The sequence below is a fragment of the Molothrus aeneus genome, chromosome 8, assembly GCF_037042795.1.
Source record: "Molothrus aeneus isolate 106 chromosome 8, BPBGC_Maene_1.0, whole genome shotgun sequence".
Classification (NCBI taxonomy): domain Eukaryota; kingdom Metazoa; phylum Chordata; class Aves; order Passeriformes; family Icteridae; genus Molothrus; species Molothrus aeneus.
Genome location: NC_089653.1, coordinates 30,522,993 through 30,550,614, shown reverse-complemented (window position 1 = coordinate 30,550,614; position 27,622 = coordinate 30,522,993). Strand labels below are relative to the sequence as shown.

Sequence of the window (27,622 nt, the reverse complement as noted above, 5' to 3'; positions counted from 1 at the left end):
TTCTCATTTGTTTTTTGAAAGCAGCTGCATTGAAGCTCTGCTCATGGAATTCTATTTGAAAGTCAAATCCTACAAGCAGTTGCATAAATATGTTTGCACGAGTACTTGAACCAGAACTCGTTTGTGGTTTTGTTGATTTTGGACAAAAATTTTGACAGGAGGGATAACAACCCACCCACCCTTTTTGTAGCAGCAGCAGGAGGAGGATCAAACAAGATCCTGTGAGCTCAATATAAAATCACTGCACAGGAAAACAGGAGTGGGGTCCAGAGCCTGGGGAGGGACCCTCAGCTCTCATTTGGTCATCCAGCCTTGTGCCAGGAGCAGAGTCAGATGGCAAAGTGAAAATGCCCTGCCCTGAGACCAGGCTGTTTGCCAGTGGAAGACAAATTCTCATCCTAACAAAATCTGAGCTACTCTGCTGAGTTATTCCAGCTCTCCCCCAAGACTTCTGGTATCTTGTAGAAGTTACTCGCTCAGGCAACTGCGTCCCTTCCATATGGGTCACTGAGCAAGCCCTGTGCTCAAAAGCAGAAACTGCAGGGTCAAGGCTCAGCTGAGGAAGATGAAGATGGAGTTTGCCATTAATGCTTGAGCCTCTCAATCAGAGAAGCAAAAATATCACTGTGTGAATTATGGGGTGCAGGGAAAAACAACAAATAATTGCTGCCAATAATGAAGACATTCCTTAAACCTGCTGAAAGCACAGAATATTCTGAGCTGGAAGGGACCCAACCATCGAGTCCAGCTTTCAACTGAACGGCTCATATGGGGATTGAACCCTCAGCCTTGGTGTTATCAGCACCATGCTCTGACCAGCTGGGATGGAAAGAATGACTCCCACCAATTCCAGTAGCTCCTTGATCAGCCCACCTTAGTTTTCCCACCTCTCTTCTGTCAAGCACAATTTACATGAATAAACCACTCACTATGTCTCTCAGTTCCACAGTCAACACCAGCAGGACAGTGGAAATGCATGCACCAGGATTAATCACCAGGAAATCTGGACTGTGAATGTGCAATGGGAATATTTTAAAGTCTTTTTTTTTTTTTTAACTTAAATTATTAGGTACCACGTTCTTAAACATATCCTTTCTTTTACATTTGGCTGCCAGTTAAAATAACAGTGCACAGAAAGGGAACAAAAAGCAAAAAAGAGCAGGGAGACAGAATGACTGGCTGACAGACAGATGGGCAGGTGTGTTACACTTCTAGTCAAAAAATTCCCATTACTACTAGTAAGCTGCTTTCCATTCCCATAAATTACACTTGAAAAGCACATGGCCCTGGATCATTGCCTCTGGTGAGGTTTCCCAAGCACAGTGTTTGAACAGTTGCCTCTGTGGCCAGTCACAAAGGTATTCAGGGCAGGGTGGGCTTCCAAACTGCTTCACACTGATCACAAAAGATGCCCCACCAACATTTCCCAGCACTTTCATGTGGTACTGGTGCAGCCCCAGGGGAAGGGCTGCCCACACCAAAACCCTGACCAGCACCCTGGCTAGAAAAAGAGTTTGCCTTTATCTTCTTAAATGGCTTTCAACAATGTCTCTGCCACAAGGCCAGAGGACTGGAAAAAAAAAATCCCTCAAAGAAATATGAAAGCTCACCTCAGAAACGCCCTGTGAAATTCAGGGAACAAACACTGAGTTGTTCTCATTTTGTTCTGCCTTGGATGGGAATGACAGAACTGGATGATTTGTTCTCAAAGACCGTAGCTACTGAGAGTTTTTTTCTTTTTATTTGGGACTTTTATGCCCAGTCTGAAAGTTTTTAACTGAAATACCAAACTTATTTTCTGTCTAGTTCTGTTATTTAGACTCCTGCCTGGTGACATTCTGGGTAACGCATGCTGAAAGAAAATTTCAGTAGAAGTTGCAATTTGAATGTTTAATGTTATGAAATCTACAGAACTGTTGCTGTTGTACATAGCACAAAATAAACATCTCAGTTCCAGGAAACCAATGCAGACATCTTGTGAATCACTTTCTTAAGACGAAAAGACTTCTGCAGAACTACTCTTTGACTTCTAAAGCAGCCTAGGTAGAAAGCAAAGCAGCTTTCTTTCTCAAGATGAAACTTTTACCAGGTCAGTAAGAGGCAGAGTGCACAGAGCCACCAGCACAGTCACTCTGTGAGTGCATATTTAAGCAGCACATGTTACTGACAGGCACATAATAAAACTATTCACAGGCATTACTTACTCTGCATGCTGTTCAATAGTCACTGCAAGTCCTAAGCATCCCAGCCCTTTTATTAGTGAATCCTTTAACAGAATAGTAGATGCTATTAGTTGTTACTTCCACTGCTAAATTTTCTTGGGTATTTTTCTTTCCATTTTTTTCTCCTGATGTTTTGATACTCCAAGCTTCGAGTACAAGAAAATCCCACACTGGTAAAACTCTACTTATTTTATAAATGTTTGTCAATCCCAACCTTTAAAAAAATTGCACAATAAGCTCAACCACCAACCTAAGTAATCAGAGACAATAATATACTGAAAAACATAATCAATCCTCAGCGATTTTTAGGGGGTACCACTGACCTGTGACAACACTGCTAAATTACCACTTAACTGGATCTTTTGCTCAACTACAAGTGGCTCATTTGTATTAATACAGACACTGACTTTGCCTTGGTTTATACTGACAGGCTGATTTGACTGCCTGCTGAGAGACAGCCCCCTCTGAGTGGGTGTGAAGGAGCTGAGCTGCTGAGTAAAATTGATAGGAGGAGTGGAAAGGAGGTTTTAAAGTCATTTAGAAACTCCAAATGTACTGAAAGTAACTTGTGCAAGAGGGGGATTGCCAGTGGTAAGCATTTTTTTCTCCTTTTTGACAGAATTCTGCAGTACCAGGGATCCCTTCATACCAAATTACTGGGATGGATGCAGAGGGTGTGGCAGCTTGTGTCCAGACACAAAAACCATGAACAGTCTTACTTAGGTCTACAAAAAAAGAAAAACCAATTTTAGAGAAAACTTCAATCTTATGAAGACTGGATTGTCATGGGGAAAATATGTGAAAACTTTTGCACTTTTAAAAGTTATTCTAGTATTTGATTTTTTTCAGTTTATCTCTTTTTTTTTTTTGGTCATTTTTCAGTCTATTTTTCCACTGCCATATGAAAAACATATTATCCTTATGAAGTGTTTTTTCCCCATTTTGTTTCCTAAATTTCAACATACAAATATCCAGCAACATGAAATAATGGTGTTGTTTCAGATAATATTTCAGATCTGCAAAACAAGAAGCCCAGACTATCACCTCCAAAGTTACTGAAAAGATTTCAGTGAACAGAAGGCAAAATTAATAGGAACTTCAAGGAGGGTTGCCTACCTCATAAGCAGTGATAGGATATTTAGATGCTGAAAATGTATTTAGACATTTTACTTCTCACTTGGAAGAGGATACTTCAACATGTTGGATCTGAAGAAATAAATGCATAGCTGAGATCCTAATGCCTGCTTTTTTCAGCATCCTTCCAGCCAGGTGCTGACCCACCAAGAAATTGCTTTGCTCAAATATATCAACTGGTTCCACTGAAATCTAATCTGGTTATCTCATGAAGGTTTATACCAGGGTGACACACGGCAAGGAGTAACTCTGGTGTGGTAGAGCAGCCTCACAACTACATGAGAAATCCATTCCCAAGTTATTCTGGTCAAGAACATAGGAGGAAGTGAGGTGGATGAAGTCAGACATAAGAACAGTGCAAGTGCTCACACTGCCTTTTCTCAGCTGGGTGATACCTTCCCTCTGTGTGAAGCATCACCTCTGAGTCTGTAAATGTGAAGGAATGCTCAGATATGGGGAAAAGGATCATTTTTATGGGGCAACCACTTAGATTTGGGTTTCCCCTTCAATTTTACCAAGCAGGGTAGCCTCTTGTGCTTGTACTTTCCTGCTGACCTCCAGGATGGGTAGGGCAGATGCTGTGTATGGCTTTTGGGTGCACAGATGTTTGGAGCAAGCTGTGGCTTCACCAACAGTATTCTGTGTCCCATGTGCACAGACAGACTGCTGCTGTCACCTCATCAGTCAGTGCAACAGCTGATGGGAGCTCTCTAAAAATGGAATTCAGTGTGTAATTATCACTCTGGAGATGGGTAGGTTCTCCTGTGAGAGTGGAATATGGGAACACTCAGCACAGTGCATGAGGCTGGGAGAGAACCATCAGCTAAGGCTTAACAGCTCCATTCCCAGGACTGAGGTGCACTGTCTTCTGGGTCCTCAGCCCAGGAACTCCACAGAAGACAGGGATTTCCTCTTCAGCAGACACATAAAATGTACTTCTCTGAAAGGAAAAGGGGGAAAAGGATGGAAAAGAAGAGCCACATGGCTGATCTGAAAGGAAAGCATGCTTGCATTGACACTGAAACATTAGAGACATTGTTGGAGTGCAGTTCATCCTTGCAAAAATATTATCCTCGTCTCGATGCCAAGGTTGGTGAAAGTATGGGCTACTTGCCATGGAAGTGCCGGGTAGTTAGGCTAGACCTGCCATGGGGCTTATTTACTCTCTGCGCCCAACGTTTCAGACACACTCAAGTGTAGTGTTCATGTCTTGGCAGGAACTTCTGATTCATGCACTTTCTCCTGGTCCCCTTTGAGGAGTCTTCCTCCTCCGACATTGCAGTGGTTAAAATTTCATTGCTTGCTGAGAAAACCAACACTGATTAATTTCATCCTACTTGCATGGAAGAGGTAAAGTATGCAGGTCTCCAGCCAGGGACAAGGAAATCCCTGCTGCTTACACGCCACATTGAATAAGCAGCCCATGGTTGAGGCCATTGGACTTCAACAGTCTTCATTCCACCCGCAGGAAAGAGGCAATTATCCATAGCAGCATGGGGAGCAAACAGGAAGTAATGCAAGACATTCACTTTTGATTACAGAATATCTTCTTTTATAGGACATAATATCCCACAAGGAAGAATTCAGCTGCAGCGTTACGTCGACGCACCCCGAATTATTAAAGGAACGTGATTGAGGTTGCAAAGCTCAGCCTCAAGACCCAGGAAAAACCTAAATTAAAGTTGCTGGTACAGCCTGAATGCCACTGCTCACTGTGTGTGCGTTCTGGTACAGTCTTTAATTACATCACTGCAAACTGCTTTTCCCACAGGGCCTTCACCTCATTCAGTGCACAGGACAGACAGTGCCTAATAATGAGCAGCTATTCAGTGTTTGGTGCTCTCCTCTGGTTCAGTGTGTGGCCCTGGACTGTATTTACTGCACACCAGTCAGGCCTGCCCTGGAGACACAGTGATTCATTTCTCCATGGATATTTCTGTGACATTCTCCAAGCCTTTAAATATCTTAGGTGTATTCATGGATATATTTGCACCCCACCTTTGGGAGACAAATTTTGCAGATGGGGAACTGAAACATGTGAAGATTAAGGTAAAAAGCATCCAATGATCAGTGCTACTTGATTTTCTGTGTATTTAACTTTAAATGCTGTTCTCTCTGTCCAAAGCCAACCTTCCATTTGCTTCAGTTGGACAAGTTCGTAACCAAGACCCAAAAATCTCAAGGCAGCTACTCAGAAAATGGAAAAAGCACAATTAGAGGCCAACTGTGAAAAACTAATTTTAAGTGACTTGCCTGTCATCACATAAGATCTATCCCTGTCCAGTTCCTTAGCATGCTATTCAATTGCTTTGGCTATGAAACCATTTCCTTTGATGCCGCAAATCCCCATTTAAATTTATCACACACCTTTTACCTCATGCAGTAAATGAGTCAGCCATTCTATGCTCCTTTATTAGACAACCCAGTTCCAGCCCCAGACTAACTCAGGCTTTTGAACTGACTGCATTAGGGCTCCTGGGGAAGAAAACTAATTACTTGATATATATACTGAAAGATGAATTTAAGCTGCATAGGCAGCCTTAATTCAAAATTTATTTTAGGTGCTCATTGTTTTAACACATATTTTTGCATGCTTAATTTCCTAAGCTTTTAAGGAACTGAAGAAAAAATGAAGAACAAAACCTGCTGTGGACCAGTGAAGAAAATCTTGCTCATTTGGAAGAGTTTACACAAAAGGCTGGGAACTTTCAACTTGACAACTTGAAGAATGTTCTTTTAACACAGCTTTTCTTGAGCTCTTTCCTAAGTTTTCTTTGAAACAGAAACTCCTTCGTGTTGACACTCATAGTGATACCTATACCAGCAGAGCTGACACAGGGGTGTCAGTGTATCTGCTTGTGCTGCTGGGAGCTGGGAAAGAAGCTGTAAATTGTGTTGGCTGATCATCCTGGGCTCTCTGGACTCTCTGGACCATGACTGCTCTGTTTTTTCTTTCACCTTCCTTTCCTAATTTTGCAGCAGTACTGCTCCTCCATTCTGCTTCCTCTGAGGTGATTTCCTCCGTTTCTACACTCAGTCTCAATCTCTTTAGACAGTGGGTCACAATTTCTCCCCCTCTATCTGATCCCAGCACTTGTCCTACACTGGCAGTGTGCAGCAGCACAGGTGGGATATGGACTCACTGCACACCAGCAACTCTGCAGCAGCTCTCCAAGTGCCACCCTTTGGGAGACATCTGCAAGACCTTGAGGCCCAGTCTGAAGTGGCTGCTTTCTTTCACTGGAGGGAAAAGCATGGAGAGATCCTCACGATGGGATCCTTCCCTGAAATGCACCCTAAATGGCCTCTTCCATTTTTGCCTGAGAGGATGAACAGCATCACTGAGTTGCAGCAAAATATGTTAAACTTTGTCAGCTCCCTCAGCAGTGTGCAATGCAAATAACATCCTCTGAAACTGCAATAGATCTCATACTTAGCCTGGATATTTAAGGAATAGCTATAATGGTGTTAATTCACCAGGGCTCATTCCCTCACCAGACTGATGACACTTTGTCATTCTGATCAATCTTGGCTTCCACCTTCAGACTGTTAGTTTTAATAAAACAAAATTTAAAAGAAGGGAAAAAAAAGAAAAAAATGTAGCACAGAAAAAAACCAAGCATGGAAAATTTTCAGTCTACATAACTCTGGCAAGATCTTAATATTATAATGTCCAATATTAGACAAATTCAATAATGGATGGTGCTACTCAGCCCACCAGTAACAGCAATCCTTATTCAGAAGGTTTGGCTTTGGGAGAAGAGTTGTTATTATTTATCATGTGTTACAGGGCCACTTCTGTCCTGACTGCTGGTGTTTGGGAACCTTGACTTGGGAGCCTCACTGGATGCTGGCTGCAAAACTCTCAGAGGATGCTATCTTTGAGGGTCATATGGGAACCAAAACACAAGCAGCTTCTTTTCCCAGAGTTTTAGCCTAAATAGATAAACATAAAACAGCAGAAGATGAGAAATAAGAGTGACTGCATAAGATTCATGCAACGTTTTGTATAATTTTATGATTTGTAATAATTAAGCATCTCTGTCAGTTTATTGGGGATTAATATCGCCTTTCTTTCCTTGAATTCCATTCAGTTCTTACATTATACATATTCCACATGAGCACTCTCTTCTCCCAATACTTCTGGCACAAATCTGAGCCTCTCTGGTAAGGACTCATAAGGTTATGAATGTCTGGACAGCCTGAGTAATGAAAGGCCATTTGGGGCCGAACCATTGACCACAGCTTTAACTTGCCAGGAAGCATAAAACATAAAATGCAAATTAGGTACTAATAACCCATTTTTCTTCTAAATCCTTGGTACAGATGCGCAGCATGAAGTACAGATTGTGTTTTGAGAGAGATTTTGGAATAATTTGCAGTTAAAAATATTGCATGGGACCTTGTGTTGTGGCCTCAGAAGAGACTGAATTGTGAGTTGTTACTGCTGCCCTTGAACCCACTTCAGTCGATGGAAAGTTTCATTGGCACCTGGATTTGTTGCTTTGGGTAGCTGCCTAGCTACCAGCAAAACCCAGCACATAATACTGTCATCAGGGAAAGTGGAATGTGCAGTCCAGCAAGCAAGACATGCATGGAAAAGTACATTTCTCCCAGCATGTTTTGCAATCTCCATGCTATTCCCTCCCCATCTTCCTTTCCACTGATCTCATCTGTGGAGATGAAGTCAAGAAGAAAATTTAGGAAGTAGCACTTGCAGGGCAAGATCATTTTACTGCCTGTGCATGACCAGCATCATCCTTAACACAGCTTTGACCCTCTGGATGGGGCCAACCCCATGTGAAACAACAGAAAATCAGAAAAAACAGCTCCTAAGTGTGTTCCTTAGTCAAGGGATCTGAAGGCAGCTTGAGGTTGGCTGGGCACGTTTAGTTCCCATGTGAATTTGCCATTGTTGTGGTCTTGGATTCTGCCAGCACCAGTGTGCTGGGAAATGGAGCTACACGTTATGCAAGTCACAGCACAACGTTTCTGTCGTGCTGCTTTCAGAACACAAAGACATGTCCTTCATGTGTGAATTCCAACCTCCAGCTGCTTTATGGAAGAGGGCTGGAGCTATCAGTCCTTCCTCAGAAACCATTTCTCTTTTTCTGTTCACTGCAGCCCAGCTATGAGGAAATGACCAGCTTTTATCTTTTTCACCTCAGCCCAGGAGTATCTAAAAATATAACCTGTGGAACTTGCTTCTTGAATTAATTATGCTTCAGGTAAAAATAAAATAAATGTACTTGGCCTTAATGAGATCTGCAACTGCTTCTCCATCTCATAGAACACATCCTTTTTAAGCAAAACCTGGATTCTTGTTATGTTTTAATAGGTCAGTGCACCTGATATGTCTGAGTCAAACCATTGCTCTACAGCTCAACAATTTCCACCATTCTTTGCACCTAGAAAATGAGATAATTCAATCAATACTTTTAAAAATTAAATAAATACCTGGGTTTTGGCATGCAAAGAGGGGAAACCTGTGGCTATATCTCTGATACAAGACTTAAAGAGAAGACAGGAGTAGATCCCTACTGTATCTCTGCAGAATTGCCTTGCTGGAATATCTACCTTCTCCCAAAGAAGCAATGCAGGGAAAAGCAAACTCATATCTCCTCACTCACTCTTCCTGGTAATAATTTGTAGCATTATTACTAATAAAGATTATTTTACTGTGCTAATGGCTAATCATGGCACAAGAGCAAGAACATATGGAGGGGAGCATGGTGCTAGGCACTGAATAAACACAGGAAAACAGGGCAGTCCTACCCTTATGAGTGGAAAGGTTTAGATAATACAAATAAATATTCATTGCTTTTGGATGCCTGTCAGAGACACCTTCCAAGCCTTCTCAGGTTCAACCACTACTGTTGATGTAGAGAAAGAGAATCATGACTTAAACAGGGAAAGCAGGAGACTCCTAAAAACACAAAACAGAAACAGACTAAACAAGCCTCTTGAAGAAATATGCATTTGAGAAACTACCCTGATTGAAAAGATCTGGCTTTTTATCCTTCCCCCGCTGCCAGGACCTGTGGTAGGTACAGCAGCTCGCTGGAGATACATCATGTGATAACTCAGGGACACCAACACGGCAGGAAAAGCAACAATGCTGCAAGAGCAAGAAAATAAACCTTGAGATTACAAAGAAAAAAACAAGAAAAAGAATCCAGAAGGTCTGGTCCAGTGCACACTATCATTATTGATGTGAATCATGACTTTGTGATCCTCAGAGGAGGGTTGATGTGTCTCTTCATAAATCAGGTCTTAAGGGTATATACATTACTAGCAAAGGACAAGCACCACAGTTTGCTTTCAAATAATGATCCAGCAATGGCATTTAATTGAGCAGAATATAAACACCCAGGCTGGAATTTAGCCAGGACGCTACATTTAACATTCTACTCTAAATAAGAAATTCCATATAGGCTGCAGTGTCCAAGCAGAGCAGAGACAAGCTAAAGTAAAAGATCTCCTCTGATAATCCCTCTCACAACAAACTACACAGACCAGAATTTATAGCCCTGGGCAACATCAAGAGTTGAGTCGACCCTGGCTGCAGCTGCCAAATGTGGTGGAGCTCTTGGAGAACATTTGCTGTGGATGACAGCAAGCTTCTTTTGTCTTGGAGTGCCCTAGCTAAGTCCCCTGGGGGAAAAAAACCAAACAACCATCTGCAAGAGGCCTCTCTTCCACCCTGTCCTGTTGGCCTGCTTCCCTTGACTGATCACTGTGCTCTCAAATGAACTCACTCATACATGTGACGACAGCCTCCCCGTTTTTTGGATGTCGGACTCTAAGCAAAAGGAAATCAGGGTGTTTGGAAAGTTGTCACCTTATCCTCTGCCAAGGACCAGGAGAATTTTCTTTCTTCATTTTTTAGGAGTGGCCAAACCACTTTTGAATCACACAGTCAACATGGTGAGCATGGCTGACTTGCCTTACTTTCCCCAGAACCAATCTGCACTGTTCAATGACAAATGTGCAAATACTGGCAGGAGGTCAGAAAAAATACGACAGGAGGAAGATGTAAAATTTCCAGCACAATTAAGAAAACTGGTTTTGGTTACTCTCATCAGTTGAGAGTAATTAGATCAGTAAGAGTGGCCAGACCTGGCTCTAGTGTGGAATAATCTGCTTGCATCTCTCACAAACGATATTTCCACTGAACAGGCCCGAGACAACGCTCCCTTTGCCTTAGGTGTCTGTGTTGACCAGCCTGATTTCATCCATCCTGTCACCTGGTGCTGCCCTTGGCACAGCCTCACTGAAAGTACTGTAGCACATTATTCAGATAATTCCCCTCTTCATCCATCATTGTGAAAAGTCTTACAAATGTTGCAAGATTGTCCAGGAATTCATACAAAGTCCCTTGATTTCAATGGGAACTGTTTTACTGTGGAGATCTCCAAATCAGATAATTCATATAATTGAAATGGTCTGCTTCTCTTTTTTTTTTCCCAATTCAGCATTCTTGTGAGACAACATTTAAATTTGTTATCTTGCTAAGTTTTTTTTATCAGGTCTTCCTGTATTCTCCACTCCAGCCTTGACATAATTTTCTGATTAAATAACTGAAAACACCTGGTACAGACCAGGTCTTTCAGCATCTACTCAGAGGAGTCCAATGACTGTGAAAAGCTCAGCAAGCAAGGCCGGAGCTTTAAAATTTCCATGTGGGTATTCACATTTCAGTTGGAATATATTTGGGTTCGACAAAAAAAATAAATGGGGAAGGTAAGAAATCACTGATTAACAAACTCTATTACTGCCCACAGTTAAGGCAGAGACCACCTTTTACTTGTGTCTGGGATCACATCACATCTCACAGCTCTACATCAGTCCAGCTATATGGCATTGACTTCATTTCTGGATTCCACAAGCCTCACTGTCCATGAGCAGTTGGTTGTTGAGACCTGGGTGAGAGCAGAAATTTCAAAGAACTACAGTAGGTCATTAATAATAAGAATAAATGCATGAGAGAATGCCTTAAAACAACCTTTCTCTAAAATTAATAGGAGCATAAATTTCACTTGCTGCAAATTAGAGACCAGGAGGTCCAAGCACGATCCATTTTCTAAGCATTCTATTTTAAAGTAACATAGCTCAACACCATGAAACGACAGTGCATGTACACTTTGAAATAACAAATGCCTGCTAGTCTGTGCCAGCTGCAAAGGGCAACAGCATGAAACACCCTGGCATGTTCCTCTTCAGGCAGGGGGAAGCCTCTCACAAGCATTAGTTGCTCCTGCTACCTCTTCACAAGGCTGTGCTGCCACTCTTTTCCCATGCCCACTGCGTTAACCATGCACATTGCGCCTGTAATTCATGGGCTGCTTGGCAAGGGCCCTGGGCAAACAGCTTCTGTGAACTCAGCCAAAAGATCACAAGGATTTCCACCAGCCCAAAACCAGGATGCCTGTTGTGGTGCTGGTTTTGCTCTTCTCCATTTGATCTTGCCTTTTCATGATGCCTTTTTTATGGTGTCGTTACATATCATTTAGAACCTCATTTCTTTTCAGATCTACCACCACATCTTCTAAGGAGAAATCATAACATTTCATAGCGACATAGGGACTCTAAATCACACCCACCAAATTAAAATGGGCCAATCCAACAGAACTCTATATGGATATGAAGTTGGTTTTCCTCCCTGGAAGCTATCAGCAAGCAAGGTTGTCTCTGTAAAATGGAGCTTTTAGTTCTTGAAAGCTCTGAAATGGAAAACTAGGAAAGCAACAGCATCACCTTTGCTACTGCTGCTGCAGAGGTAGAAAACTAAAACTTTTTATGGCTTTTTTATGGTGGCAATAATGTTTTCCTACTCATCTCATGCTGCCTGAGACATTAGCTTTTGTATTCACTTTTGTATTTTGTATTCACTTTTGTACTCATTAGCTTTTGTATTCACTTTTCCTTGAATTAAAGCATGATCTTTTACCATGGCCAGAGCTCTGTTGCTCTCAGATGTTTAACCCTGATCTGTTTGATTCCAGGGCTGAATATGACCCAGAGTCCACATTCCTTGTGCTGACTGATAACCTCCTCCAGGCCACAGAGAGCTATTTGCCCACAGCAGTGCTCTCAGATAGGTCAGCTATATTTATTACTGACCACATGGCCTTCCCCTTCTCCAGCAACAGAAGCTGCAGAGCAATGCCAAGCTCTCATTCTCTGACTCCAAGGACTCCATGGGAGATCCACACCATCCCAGTTTTATTTCACACGCAGAGCTCTGACAGGACATCACATCTGGATATCCCTGGATGCCCTCTTGGGCAGCTGAGTGACAGGCCAATCCAATAGGATGCAGAGACATTAAATGGAGCTTTCAAGCCTGAGGTGAGGAATAAAACTGATTTACTAAAACACAATAGAAAAGTCAGCACTTATGAGAAGCCAGATTGAAGGAGGCTGTTCTGTCACTCAGGTTCAGGGCTGGGCTGGATTTGCCATGTGCTTTTCTCCTTATGGCTGATGAGGAAACTGTGGGCTTGACATTTGACTGTGGACCTCTCTGCGGTGCCTCTGCCTCTGCTGGCTCCCCACATGCCATCTCCCCTTTCAGATGGCTGAGAGCAGCAGGATGCTTTGCCATGGATTTTTCCTGCTCAGCCCTGCACTGCACCGGGTTCCCATGGCTGTCATTAGCTGGGAGCTGAGTTCCAGCTCGAGTGGAAAACCTCACACCATAACAGCCTAAATAGCAGACATCTGCTGTCCCCTGCCCCAGGCCATGTCACTGCAGTGCCTTGGAGAGCTCCAGATTGGCTCAGCAGTGTGGGCTGGGGCTCTGCAAACACTCCTGGTGCAAGGGTTGTCTCCTCTGGAATGTGCTTCGCCATTTCAGCTCCAACAGCCTGGATTTCATGACCCCTCCCCAGGTCATCCTGCAGGGTCCATCTGCTTTCCCAGGCTCTGGAGGGGAGGAGAAATGTGGGGAATTGTAAGGCTGCTGTAGAAAAGGCTTAGTTGTAACACAGCAGGAAGAGTTTGTGCCTAGAGACATTGGCTTGGTGGGTAGAAATTGCAGTGATACTGAGTAAATCTGCCCAGAAAGCAGAATGGGGAACTGTTACTGAGCTGAAGAAGCAGACACTTATTGACTTTCTGGGACAGGAAATAAAGGATTTTTACAACCTGATAAGTAAAACTGTCCTGATTAAGGCTTAAAGACTATAAATAAAAAAGAGGACTAGGAGGAAACATAGGACTTATGGTCCTAAGAAGACAGAGGGATGGAGAAGTCCATTACAGGATTGTTCCAAGAGCCTACTTAAAATATTCAGTACTGATCCCTCTGCCTTCTAGCTCCTCAAAAGAAATCACCTCTTACATCATGCCATTCAAAATGAATTATGCTTTCAATTTTCCTTGTTTCCTGCTATATTCATATTAAACTATTACACTGTATGCAGGAAAGAATCCAGAAAAAGCAGCTCAGTGCATGCTAGGAATGGTTTTCTTCAGATGGCTTTAATGCTGAAGACAAAGGTTAGCAATTTACCCCAAACAAAGCACTGGAATTTAATCTTTCCTCTGCTTGGGAGCAGCATGATTCCACTGCCTTCACTGTGTTCTTCAAATACATTCCTACTGGAAAGCAGGCCTTTAAAAAACCTTTTATAAAGCTGGGGTTTTTTTCTCCCTGAGAGACTTGAAGCCATGAATACTGTATTAGGGAGCTGCCAAGTTATCTGCAAAGGACCTCCACCACTTTACCTCTTCCAGAGATTCTTGTTTAATTAATGCATTCCACAAGCTGTAGGACTCCTCACAGCTGAGGATTCCTTCTGGAGGATGAGGGCACGGACAGTTCACACCAAACCCTGCAGCCCCCTGATCAGCTTTTGACATGCCAACTGCATAGCCTGGAAATGCATCCCAGAGCAAGGCATGAAACCAGCAAACTGCACTCTGGAATTGGGAAGGAAGGGGAAGACAGCTGGAAATGTGCATTATTTAAAATGCTGTAGGATGAGAAACAGATGCTGGCATGGCATTTGTGGAGTTGAAAGTCACCCAACTCATGCTGCCAGTTGGCAAGCTAGCCTGGTATCAAACCCACAGCTATGCAAAACCCACCACCACAGCTGGCACCCAGGCTGGCAGAGCTGGCCAAGGGCCACTGGAATGTTCCCTCTCCTGCCACTGCACCTCCACCCTGCACCAGAGCACACACAGGGAAGTCAGACTGCACCTGCCTGGGAGATACACACAATATCTCCCTTTCAAGGGCTGTCTGTGCATTACCAGGACATAAATTTGCTAAAATGAAAGGTAAAAAAGGCAGGAAGAAAAGCAAAGGGGTGCGTTTGCTCTCTGGTTTGTCTTGATGACCCACATCTCACAGGCAGAGCCTCCAGCTGAACTCCCAGTGCCTCCTCTCTCTGAAGCAGTCAAAGGAAAGGCTTTCTGATCCCTTCCCAATGCATGCTGTAAGTGGGTGAGTTGGCAGCGAGATGAGATTCCCTTCCTCATTGCTGCCTACCAAAAAGGGAAACCCTGGAAAACTGCCAGATCTGAGGACTTGTTAGGGAAATACGAGTTTGTTGATGGGAGGCAAAAAACAGATGAGGCAGAATTCCACATAATTCTGCCAGCTAAAGCATTGTTTTGACTTGCATCAGTAGAAGGAAGCTATCAGCTAATTTACACAAAGAATAAAGGCTTTTGGGGAGATGTGATTTAGCATCATCAGCCTCCAGCAACGAGTGAGACAGAAGGCTAAAATCATAGAATCATGGAATAGTTTGGGTTGGAAGGGATCTTTGAAGGTCATCTAGTCCAATCCCCTGCAATGAACACGGGGGTTTAAGAAAAAAAATTATAATCTGTCCTTGGGGATGAAGAAGGACAAGTTTTCTCCTATGATATGAACAAGGAGAAAATAAAGGAATATCCTACCTATGCTAAGAGTTACAGTGAGCAGCACTAATGGAGCACTCTGCAGATTTCAGTCTATAGGTGCTTTACTAGGTACTGGTTGTGGGTGATGGTTACTTTCCACTTAGCTCAACGGTGCTGTTGGGAACAAAAACCCATCCCTTTTTTTGAAGGGGGACAGCAGGTCTCCATCAGAGCTCCTTCAGGATTCGGAGCAGAGGCCAGAGAGTGCCAGAAAACTTGCGAAAACCACATGGCTGCAGGGTGGATCCGTGTCTTCCCTGTCTCTGTGCTGGCCCTGTTGTAATCCCAGCCTGTGCTGGTGCACAGAGCCCTTTGCAGAGCACACTGGGAGTAACCACAACCTTGGGTGACCTTTGCCTTGGCAGCTCCTCTGAAGTTTGAAACTTCGCGTTGCCTCCTTTCGCTCCTTGAGATCTCACCTAAAGAAGCTGATTTTTAACTCATAAGAAAGGTCCCTGAGCCCTGAGGAGACTTTGATGTAGATTCTAAAAAGGACATTAGTGCCAGTCATAGGACTTGGGGCTGTCCATGGCAAAGAACAGGGAGAAAAGGCTGTAATTCTCCCTTGCAGCTCTGACCACTGATTCATAGTCACACTGGCATAGGCAATACTGACATAGACAATATTTTTAGAAGTTGGTTGGGGTTTTTTTTCCATAGAAGATAATGAGGTTATAGTGCCCCATGGACACCCACAGTCTCCTGGGCAGGGATGAAAGCAGTCTTAGAAGGAAAGAGTTTCTACCTTGGAGGAAGAAAGCCTCCATGGAGCTAAGGACAGTCATGAGGTCCACTCCCAGCACTGGGGCTGCTTAACAGCAGCTCTTTTCATGCTGGCTCTTCTCCCACAGGCAGAACAAGCCTTGGGAATACTCCCACTGATGATACAAAGGGGATGTAGCTTTATTTACCTACAGGGGTTGTAACTTTTACTTCCCACTCTCCATTCTCCATCCTCCTCAGGCACAGACCTGGGCACACAGAGGCCCCCAGGAGCCAACAGTGCTGTTGTTCCCTCCCATGTGGAGCTCACCCTGTCACCAGCACAGAGCTCTTTTCCAAAGATTTCCCACCTAGGTACTCATGGTCAGGCTTATCAGGTTCAGATGAAGAGATCTGAAATGGAAATCTGAAAAGGATCTTGCTTGAAGAGGCAGGGCTGCCAGTTGGCTTTGGCTTACTGGAGAGCTGATCAGCATAGACGTGTCCAACTTTGCTACATTAAGTTAAATATTCCCTGTTATGCAGTAAGTTCCCCACCATGTGTTTCTCTCTTTTAGAGTCATTACAGAGTCAGTATTGTACCTTTTTAGACCCCTCTTGAAGCTCAGTGTGCTGAAGCCACAGCTCATGAAACAAACTATACCCACACCAAAAGGTCAAATGCCAGGAACCTGGCGCTCAAGTGCTGAATGTTGTTTGTTTGGACTGATCAGAATAGTTCTGAAGTGACTTACACCAAATTCTTCCTGTGCTCAAAACCATGTTTCTCCATAAGCCATGTTTACAAATGCCAAAAATATTTTGAAGCAGGAGTTATGAAAGCCTGAAAGCACTTACTTATAGAGAGCTGTTTCAACATTGCAAATACTTGTATGTAGTTGAGCCAGGTCCTGCTGCTCATGAGAACAGCCTTCACCAATCTGTCAACACTGACCTAACTTGTCCAAGAGAGAGCTCAGAAAATCAATGTGACGTGGAGAGACCTTCAAAGTGTCACTGTACAAACATAAAGCAGGTGCAGGGCTGGAGGATGGTGAAATCTGGCAGGTACAAAGAAGTTTGTCACCATCTCCAAAGATTATATTTTTGTGGGTCATTTAATACTACAGAGACTCCCCATCTTTTGAAATCCATAATAATTCTGGAAAGGTAAAACACTTCACTTTTTTCTTAATACACTAAATTGAAGTGTAACTTAAATGTCTTGGTCCATAACGTATTTTTAAGGATTATAAGAGTTCAGACTATTTGTTGAGCCATTTTTCACTGGCTTTACCAATGCCAGGACAACAGGGGGTTCTTCAACAAAATCAAGTATCAATCTACCATCCTACCCAAACTTGGGAGTTTTTTTCATAGTTTGCATTATAGTTTCCTGCTCTATAATTTCATTTCTTTTCTCTAAATTGGACTTTCACTCATTCTTTCCATTAGTTCAGCTAAGAGACACAGTTGAGGGCAAGAGAGTATTTTCTTTTACTTGTCTTAGAATTCCCTGGAATCAGTTTAGCATGGTAAAAATGTGATTAATAAGTAAATAACAGTACTGGCACAACCAGAGGCTCTGTTCAGAAATGGCCTCATAGCTCCTGCTCTGATCCTGCCGAGTGGAGGTTCTATTTTAACAGAAATATGTAGCAAAATTCATGGCCATGCCCTGATTTCTGACCTACAGAGCACAGAGAAATATTTCAAATTATCACCTCCAAGTGTTTTCAAAGCAGCACGGAGTGATTACCTGAAAAATAAATGGACTCTCTCAATGACTTCGGGGACTCAGCCAAACCACTGAAAAATCAGGCTTGGAACATTCCACATGTGAATTCCCTCCTGCTGTCTTGAAATCAGAATGAAAAGATAGGTGTGGGACTATCTTAAAAACACTCAACCTCTCTTTTCCTTGACAGCTGGAAGCTGTGAGTGCACAGACAACAATGGGCCATATTTCCACTGAGGGACTTCCCCTGGTGCATGACTGTTCCCATAAAACCCAGAAAAAAAGCCCAGCCACAATCCTAGAGGCCTCTGTAGTAACCAGCAGAAGCCAAGTCAAAGTAACACCTCCTCTACCACTATTCCAAATGAGTTCTTTTCCTCAAGAAGCATTAACTTTGGCTAATCCCATCCCAATCCCTGAAAGCCTGAGTGTGTCCCCAAAGGTGAGGATGTCAGGCTGCTCACTTCACAGCATCCCTATAAAGTAGGTCTGGTAGATCTTTTCTCTCCCTTCCCCCCCCCGCATTTGCCTCCTTCCATTATAAGAGGGCTCCTGCACAGTTTAATTTAAGGGAAACTTTCTCCCTGACTCCAGCAGAGCCAGCCAAGCTTTGTCCTGCCACCACCTTCCCATCACTACCAGGAGCAAAGCCACAAGAGAGTCCTGCAGAGATAAGAGCAAGGTTTTACCATAATTGCAGCCCTACCTCTCATTCCCCATACCCAGCAAATGCTGAATTGGTTTTAAAATAAATTTCCTTAACAACCAAGTACTACTATTTAACAGGACCCGTGAGCACTTCTATAGCATTTTACAAATCACTGCATAAGTATTAATTAGACTTAATGACTCATATTGCCTAATGAGATAATGAAAAACCCTGCAGCTCACCATATCTACTTCTATTTTCAGCAAGAGATGAAATAGATCTTGTAAAAGGATATTCTCTTCTAATTCCCTTCCTGCACATCCCTGTAATAATGTTGGAAAGTAATTCGAAGTGTGCAAGTCGTGGCATTTTTCTCCTTCTCAGTTTGCAAAGGCTAATACAGCCTTTGCCACAAAACACAAATGCAGAAGTTCAGTGATAATATTTGTTCATTAGGAGGCTTTCTGTTGAAGGATGACTGGTGGGGGGCTCACTTTTTGGTAAGGAGATGTGGATTTGCTGCCCGTTCTTTATGGGGAATAGCAAAGTCTTTCTTGCTTTCTTTCTGGGTTGCCCCTGCCAAGGTAATACTCAATGGATTAAGTCTTGTGAAATAAATTCTGTAAATAGAACGTGGGCTGAGATCATTTCAACTCATTTCCCCTGCGTCCCCTTCCCGTCCTGGAAGCTGTCAAGCACCAGCAGCCTGCAAGCAGCCTGTTCTCCCAGTGTTAGTCTTGAGTCTCACTAGATGCATAAAACAGCTTGTTTTTCACATATTTTCTGTGATGGCATTAAAAAAAAATTACAAGGAGAGGGAAAAAAAAAAAAAAAAACCCAACCCTTCTCAATTCCACCCATAGCTATAAACTGGATACAGCTAATCTTGCAAGGGCACCAAACATTGCTCTGTTTGTCCACATTTGAGCACTAGAAACCTATGTTTATGATGGAATTACACTTGAATCTGAAGGATTTTAAAGAAAGGAACTGAACCAACTGTGGGTTTGTAAACAAACACTATGGTTTTGACGTCAGCCATATCATTTCATGAGCTGGAACTGTTTCTATCATGTGGCCAGTTCCTGCCCCTGAAGAGTATCTAATTTAATTTAGATGTATTCACGATATGGGACAGCACACCAAGTCCAAGAAACTACAGGGCAACTCTGCAGGAAGGTCTGTGCTGGAAAGATTGCATAAGCTGTACTTTGAAGGAGCAACAGAGACCTTTTGGCTCAAGGGAGAGAGGGGAAAGTGATGTCTACTGCAGAAAAAGAAAAAAGAAAGAAGTGTATGGAGAGGGCACTGGGAAGGGGAAGGACTTTCTTTCTCCTTTAGAAATGAATTAGTTTGATGTATTTTTCTGCATTAACGTAATCCAAAAAACTCTGCATAACTTTTTCCAGAGCAATAAATCCTATCCAGAGCTTTCAGGAGCCCTTCCAACTTTGTTTTCAGTCCTTCTTGGGTTCTTCTCTCTGATCTTTCTGTGCTGGCCCTGCAGACAACCACCATGGAGGATAACTCATCCAGGAGATCTTCTGTCAGGCACCACTCCAGCATCCATGGGATCACCCACAAGAAGCCCTCAGGTCCTGGTGACCCCAGGGGTGAAGCAGAGCCCCACTCCCTCCTCCCCTGAGCACCTGGGCTGAGAACAAACACCCAGGTGAGGGGCTGGCACCTGGGTGATGGGGAACAGCAGCAAGATATCCCTTTGCTGCTGCTGATAGTGACTGAAATATGTCTTATGCTGCAGGTATCTAAGGGCACCAGTGTGGGAAAAGTGCTTTTCACACAGAGCATGATTCTGCTAAAAACCCCCCACCCTGGCATCAGCTGAATTTAAAGGGACGCCCTGCGAGGTTAAAAAATTCTTTTTGAGCCTACACATTTACCAGTTTGGGCCTTAAATGATATGAATTTCTCTAGAAATATATTTCAATTAAGAGTGTAAGAACAATACAGTATGCTGACTTATTTATTCATTTAAATCTTTTTACTAGACAGCATTTTCTACTCCAGTAGTTCTAATTCCCCAGGTTTCCAGCTCCTCCCAGAAGTGGTGTAGAGCTCTGTGCTGGGTACTCAGCTCTGGCTGTACACACAAACTCCCCACCAGCATCCTCCCAACACAGCTACCCTGATTCCTACACTTTTGGAAAGAAAGGAGGAGATGGCTCCCCCTGCGGTTATTTCATGCCATGGAATCCTGACTACTTGCTGAAAAACTATTTCCAATAAAAATGTAAGGTTTTTTTCCAAGGAAAGCTAATGATTTCGACCAAAAAAAATATCTCTCAAAAACTTAAACTCCAGTTTTAGCCAAAAACACGAGACCAGCCTTAGGTGTAGGACTCAGACCAATACTACAGGACAATCACAGAAGTTATAACCAGCTGAGCTTGGTTATTTACAGCGGAAGGCAAGCTGCAATTCCTTCCTTTGATCTGTTTGTTGGCTTCAGGATTACTTTTCCCAACCATGCTTTTTAATCACTGTAAACATGAGAGGTGAAGAATTTGGTGGAGAGAAAACTGGCTGCTTCTTTGTGTTTTTGATCAGACTGGGGCTTTGATGCCTTCTCTTTCCCCGTTCCAGTGCCTGAGCTTTGTATGTGACACCACCACGGGGCCTCAGGCTCTGGGATCTGCACATGGAGAGCATTTCCCTGCCTACATCTCCATCCCCTGAGGGATACAGCCCCAGGGGTGATGCCCTTCCCAGTGAAGAGGGACAAAGTGCCACAGTTACCCCACAATGAACTCTGACAGGCCATGCTGTCACTCGGTCTCTCAGGGACTCCCCAGCAAGGCCTGGAAATTCACACTTTGCTTTTGCAACACCTCTCACCCATGAGTTTCTCTCTGCAGTGCTGGAAAACCTGTGGAGTCAAGAAACCTGGTGGGAATTCACGGAAGATGTGCAGCAGAGAGGGAGGTCCAAGCCACCTCTGAATGAGACACCAGGGGTACAGCAGGAGGCTTTCTGCCACAGGATGGAGCTCAGTGCAGGCTGCAAAGCATTTCTAGGAAGCTCCAAAATACTCAAAGCATCTGAATCTCATTGCACTGCCAGTTGTGCCTCCAGGCAGATAAACTGCAAAGTGACTGGGAAAAAAAAATTCGTGTAGGTGAAGGTCTTGATCATGTCTGAAAAAATACAATACCCAAGAGAGTGATGGGGGGAGAAAAGAGGCTGCTTTTGTAAAAAGTGAGCATGTGAACTCTGTGGCTTCAATTTTGTCCCACTTACTCTGTTCACCAGCTCTACAAAGTGTTTCTCACACAGAAGTGTATTTTTAACAAGATGGAAAAGAATGTGCCAGAATTGGAAGCTCGAGCTACTTTTACCCCAGGTAAAAGGCAAATGCCATGTAAGAGGTTGAATGGCAAAGGAAGAATTTTTTTCTTTTTTTGGCCATTAATACTAATGGCCAAATTAGTATTAATGGGGTTGATCTTTCTGACTGTGAAATCTCACCGAATAAAAATATTTAATAAGAGAAATCCTCAGCGTTCTCTTCTACCTGAGCATCATGCACAACCAGAAACTGCTTTACCAAAGGAGTTAAAAGTTGTCTGCAATAATGCAGCAAATCACTCTGTGCAACAAGCACAGACACATTCTGTGGCAGTTTCCCCACAAGGTTCAATCTATGGGGTAAAAAAGTCTTGATTTATTATATAGCATTTGGACAGTTGTGAATGAAAATTTGCCAAAGATCAGAATAATCAACTCTTTCACCCGGGCAGTTTTTTTATGCAAGAAAAAAGCACAGAATGGGTCTGAGCAAAATAAATAAAAATTCCACACTTTTAACCAACAGAACCTTTTGCGTCATTCAGAAATATTTACAGACATCCAGAATCTTTTATCATCAAAATGACACTCTGGCCTTTCAAATTGCAACTTTTTCGTATATTTTTTTTTTTAACTGATGGCCTTTAAACCAATGGATATCTCTAACTTTTGGCATCTCTTCATGTCATGTCAAATGCAGGAACTTTTAAAGCTGTTCCTTGGTATGTTTTCCTCTTCCCTTGAAACATCTCTCTTTTGCTAAGCTGTCATCTGCGAGCTTTAAAGATAGCAGAACCCCATCTACAGCAGCATCCATCACATGAGTCATGGTAGCTATGCCTCAAAAATCAGTTTTTATTGACTGACTGGGCCTCTGGTGCCAATATGGAAATCTTCCAACCTGGACAGGGCCGGCTGTTTTAATACAATTAAATACAGCCAGGAAGAGGGCTGCAAATGGAAACATGCATTAGCCATTCATAGTATACAAGCCTCTCTCAGAGCCCAGTAAAGTGCAGCATCCCTGCTTCCCTTGCTTATTTAATTAGCACACAATGAAGGCCACTGAATTTCCCTGCAAAAGGTGTTGCGTACTTTGGACAAAAAAGAAAGGAGAAAAGAAGTTGCTTTTAAGTCCAGTCCAAAAAAATAGCTCCTTGGCTAAATGGCACTTTTAATAAAGACGTTTCCAGTGTTTGTTTATTTATCAAAAAGCAGTGTTTCTCTCGGGTGTTTTGATTTTTATTTCTGTGCACAAGAAGGAGGGGAAAAAAAGGGCTTTACTAAGCAAGTCTTTCAGTGAGACACCAGATGATGGATAGTCAAACACAGAGTCTCCTGTAAACACAGAGGTAACCAAAAGGTATGAACTGACTCATAATTGTGTCAACACAGGTCGCAGACCCTTGGTTTATTTCAGCCTTCCTGTTTTTCACAGATTTCTTTTCACACTACAGTATTTTTTTTAAGACACAGACTCTTTTCAGTACATCTTAGCGGGGTGCAAAAGCACACACGTTTTTACACCAAAATGTGGGCATCTACACACACATGTAGGCTGTACTGCCACAACTTCAACAGCAGCATTTTCCATCTATTGCTTATGGCTACATTCAACTAAGCTGTGCAGTCCATGACTGCTCTAAATCAAAAAGTCCATCCCATTCCTGCCTCCAGCCTTTCCCTGGAGGCTCTTGGGAAGCATCCAGAAGAGAGGAATACAACAAAACCTCAACAGCCTAGTGCTCCAGCTCATCCAACCCTCCAAGACTTGCTGTGATTATTTTTTTTTAACCTAAGTGGCAAGACTCTGTCTGATGGAAAATGCTGGGAGGAGGACAGGCAGCAAAGAGGTCTGTGATGAGCAGAACCTGCCTGTATTTGTCCTGATCTCTAAACAAATTGAATTTGGCTGTAGCTTTTCCCTTGTATAAAGTTTAGAACCATGGTTTGGATGGTTGGAAAGATCTTCTAGCTCCAATCCCCCTAAAAGACCTTCCACTAACAGCCCCATCCAACCTGCCTTGGAGGAAAAAGCCTTTCTGTGCTCCCTATTTCTGAACTAGAAATTTAAGAATTTGCTATGGTGGGGGCTGATGTGCAGACACCCCAAGACATTGAATCCCCTGCAAGTCCCAGATCAGCTGAAGGGCCAGGAAAGATGTTGCAGGACATTCCCTGTACCTGTGCAGACACTAGTCTGAAATCCTGAGATCCTTTTAAAGAACTTGCAGAAAATAACAAATGAAGAAGGGTTAAAGCCAGGGAAATGGTTCTTCCTCAGCAGAGGCAGGAAAAGAAGCCATTTAAGGCCAGACTGCAGTGACCAGTGCTCGTTCCTGGGTGTCCAGGGAGCACAGAGCCCAGTGCAAGGGATCTGCAATGGATCCAGCCTGAGCACACACATGAAAAGGATTTAATGCTACAGACCCACCCACCCAGGATGTGTGAGACACCCTGTATGAGGCAGGAGAGGTTCAGACAACTGTTCATCTGGGGTGTTTCAACTTCAGAGATTCACTGAAAATGGCAGAGCCAGCAAGGACAGATAACATTATTCAGGCTCAGCAGTGTCTTATTCCTTTGTGTAATCACATCCAGCTCAACTCAACAAAAATCAGAGTTACAGAACCAGGATTTGGAGCTTATTTCCCACTGTGGAAAAGGCAGTTGCTAGAATTCCCAGCTAACAGGTAATCACTGCAGTGACTGAAACCAAATCTGCCCAGAGATCCCACAATGGCTCTTGCCTGGTTACATCACCAAATCATTCACCAAAAAAATGCAAAACAAATTACATTAGGGTGAAGCTGACACACACAAAAACCTCCAGAAATAACATTTCAGAAACAGAAATAATTGGCAGACTTAATTTTTTAAAGACTACTCATTTTAGGATAGTACACCTTTGTCAAGAGAGAACATTTTATTTGGAGCCATTTTCCCTTTTGGAAACAAAGGATGACAGAACAATGGGGAGAATTCCCTTTGCAAATTACAATATATTGAGTCAGGTTTGCTTCCAGCAGGTTCTGTACCTTCAGAAATTGGTCAGACTTTGTGTGTTTGTCAGCTGGGGAAAACCTACATTCTATTCTCCTGCCTCCCCTCTTTTCTTTACCTCCTTTTACCTACAACAGAAGGCAAAGGAAGAAAATTTTACTGAAGGAAACCATGAAAAGAGTCTTCCAAACATTCCACATATTTCCTCTGCATAAACATGCTGTGGATTTCTAATGTAAATGGTGCCAGGGCACTGTCACTCAGACCCCAAGTTAGACAAATTATGCTGCCCATTATCTCACTTGTTACAGATTCTTGCCTTTCATTCATTTCTTGCCAGTGGCTGGATTTTATGTGTAGAGGAGAAAAGAAGCCTCAAATGCTGAAGTTAACCTCTTGTGGTGAGACCAGTAATCCTGGGCTTTCCAGGGGAGAATGCAGAAGGAGATAGCTATTGGCCCTGTCTGCCAAGGCAGCAGTCAAAGGAATGCTGAAATTTGGCATGTATGAGCAGGAGAAATGCAGTGCTATGAAAATGGACACTGCAAACTCCCTGCCAAATCTGCAGCATTTGGCCCACATGAATAAAACAAATTAAGTTAAAACAAGTTTTTTACATGTCCTGTAAAAAAGCTCCATTAAGTTGAATAGGGGATGGTGCTGCTGAGCAAACCTGCCTGGCAGAAGCCTGGCTGCTGCTTCAAATATCATATCCACACTATAATTAACACTAACTTACAGTCAGCAATGCTCATTTCCTCCCAGATAAGGAGATACTTACCAGAAGGGAATGCAGGATGTGATGAGGGGATTCCTTTCTGGATGTGTTTTTACAGCCACACTGGCAGGGACAGAGTGAAAGCCCCTGTCCCATATGCCAGGTGTTGTCCAGCTCTGAAACCCCTTTGGGTCCTGGAACCTGTGTATGGAACACAAAGGGCCTGGATGCTGCCAGCCCCATGCCCTGCCCTGCCAGTGCAGCATTCCAGCCTCTCCTGCCTGGTCCACAACCCCTTTCAGGAACAGAAAATCAGCATTTTTTGCATGGCAGCACCACGGGAGGAACGTGCATGGCATGCCCACCTGTAAACTGACTCCCTGTAATGATGAGTACCTTTAATGTCATTCTAATGAGCCAGTTCTGAGAGAATGTTTTATTTATGCTGTGCTTCCAAAGAAGGGAAAAGCTCTTACCTATTGTTCTTCGGAGATCTTCACACTGGCTAATGTGAGGGAATTTCAGGATTTCCTTCCACTTTTTGCTTTTGCCTTTGCGTTTCCCTCCACCCCCTGCAGAGAGAGAAATACCAGGATTAGATTGCTCTGGGGACACAGTTCCACCTGCCCAGTCACAATTCTTATGGATACCATTAATAATTAAAGCTGAGACACTGTGGGTTGATGTACAAGCAGATCCCTGGAAGTGTTCAAGGAAAGGTTGAATGGGGCTCTGAGCAATCTGGCCTAGCAAAAGAGATCCCTGCTCATGGCAGGGGGTTTGCAGCTAGATGACCTTTAAGGTCCCTTCTAAGCCAAAGCATTTTATGATTCTATGATACAGATCACATCTCTACTTGTTTGAACTCAAAACAGACCAAGGAGGTGGCATCTGCCAGAAGATCAGCTCACTAAAAGTTAGTGGACTTGCTGCCCACCAGGTCCAGCTGAGATGACAGTGCTACCTCCAGCATCACCACTTCCCCAACCAAGGGAAACAATCTGTAAAATTACAGCTCACACCTTTTCAACACAGATATCCCCCTTCTGGTTTTGGGACAAGCCCTGATTCTATCCCAAAAAAGTGCTGAAAGGAAGATCCAAATTCAATTCCTGCCATCCCCTCCCACCCTCACATTGCATATCCTGCCAACATGGAACTACTGCTGCTCTTACACACTCTGGCCACTGCTGCTTCCACAGGACAACTGAAGGATAAAATTAATGGTTTCATGAGGAAAGTATCACTCATTGGTCCTTCTTTCTCTTCTGCTTGGAGAGGCTGTGCAGCCAATGGAGGAGGAGAATCCCTCTGGACACGAGAGCCCAGATGCAGACTGGGATTCTCTGAGTCCCTGTATTTACTGCAATTCAGTCCCTGTACACAAACTCTGATCCACTTGAGTCTATTTTGCATGCACTGGCATGCTGAATGACTAATTCAGAGCTAATTCTGTAGAGGGGTTGGTAGAGTCACAATTGCAGACTGAGTGTCTTGGGTCCTGCATGACATTACAGGCTAAATTAGGAGAGCACTGACTCAAGAAGTAGCAGACCACCAGAGAGAAAACAGGAGCCTCAGAATAAAATCACAAGTATTGCTCTCTGTGGGTCATTTCTGATCACACAATGTCACCTTTGGCACAGGAGAGCTTATTTTGAATCTCACCTTTTATTCCTTTGCTTCTGATGGCCAAAGGTTTTGCCATCATAGAGTCTGCCTTGAATTATTTTAAACTTCTTGACAGGAGCTGATTGTTATTTCTGCAGTAGGTAATGTAGAGCTGAGATATCTGCACTGGCCCTGCAGGAACCAGCTTGTTTGGAATTTCAGGAGCACAGCCCTGCTATCCTTTCCAGGAATCAGACTGCAGGAAAGCACAGAGAGCTGTGACTGCCTCCCCACCACACAGTATTCTGCAACACAGACATACCCCTTGGGTCTGTAATGAATTCTGCTTCAACCCCCCCACCAGTGCATCCCAACCACTGCTGCTGAGGTAATTTCCTCCCCCATCCCTCTGCCCACAGCATCAGAGAGCTTGTCCTGCTCTCTTGGTCTTGCATGCTGAGGGCCTTAGGTGAGCTACAAAGTGCTGTTAAGCATTTTGTGGGCTGGGGTGAGCACTGTGATCATCTGTTCACCAACTTCTGGAGCACATCTGCTCCCAGATGGCTCTGCTCTGGCTGCCAGTGGCCACAAGGGGTTGGATTCAGCAACTCTAAGGGTCT

At 43.4% G+C, this 27,622-nt stretch overlaps 1 protein-coding gene across 1 annotated transcript in view; it reads right to left on the bottom strand.

Moving 5' to 3' along the window:
• The window catches only part of GRK5 (G protein-coupled receptor kinase 5), a 153,839-nt gene that overhangs the window by 66,381 nt on the left and 59,836 nt on the right, over nt 1–27,622 (bottom strand). The window contains exon 2 of the mRNA XM_066555129.1: nt 25,868–25,963. Coding sequence (XP_066411226.1) covers nt 25,868–25,963 — 96 coding nt within the window. The remainder of the gene's footprint in view (nt 1–25,867; nt 25,964–27,622) is intronic.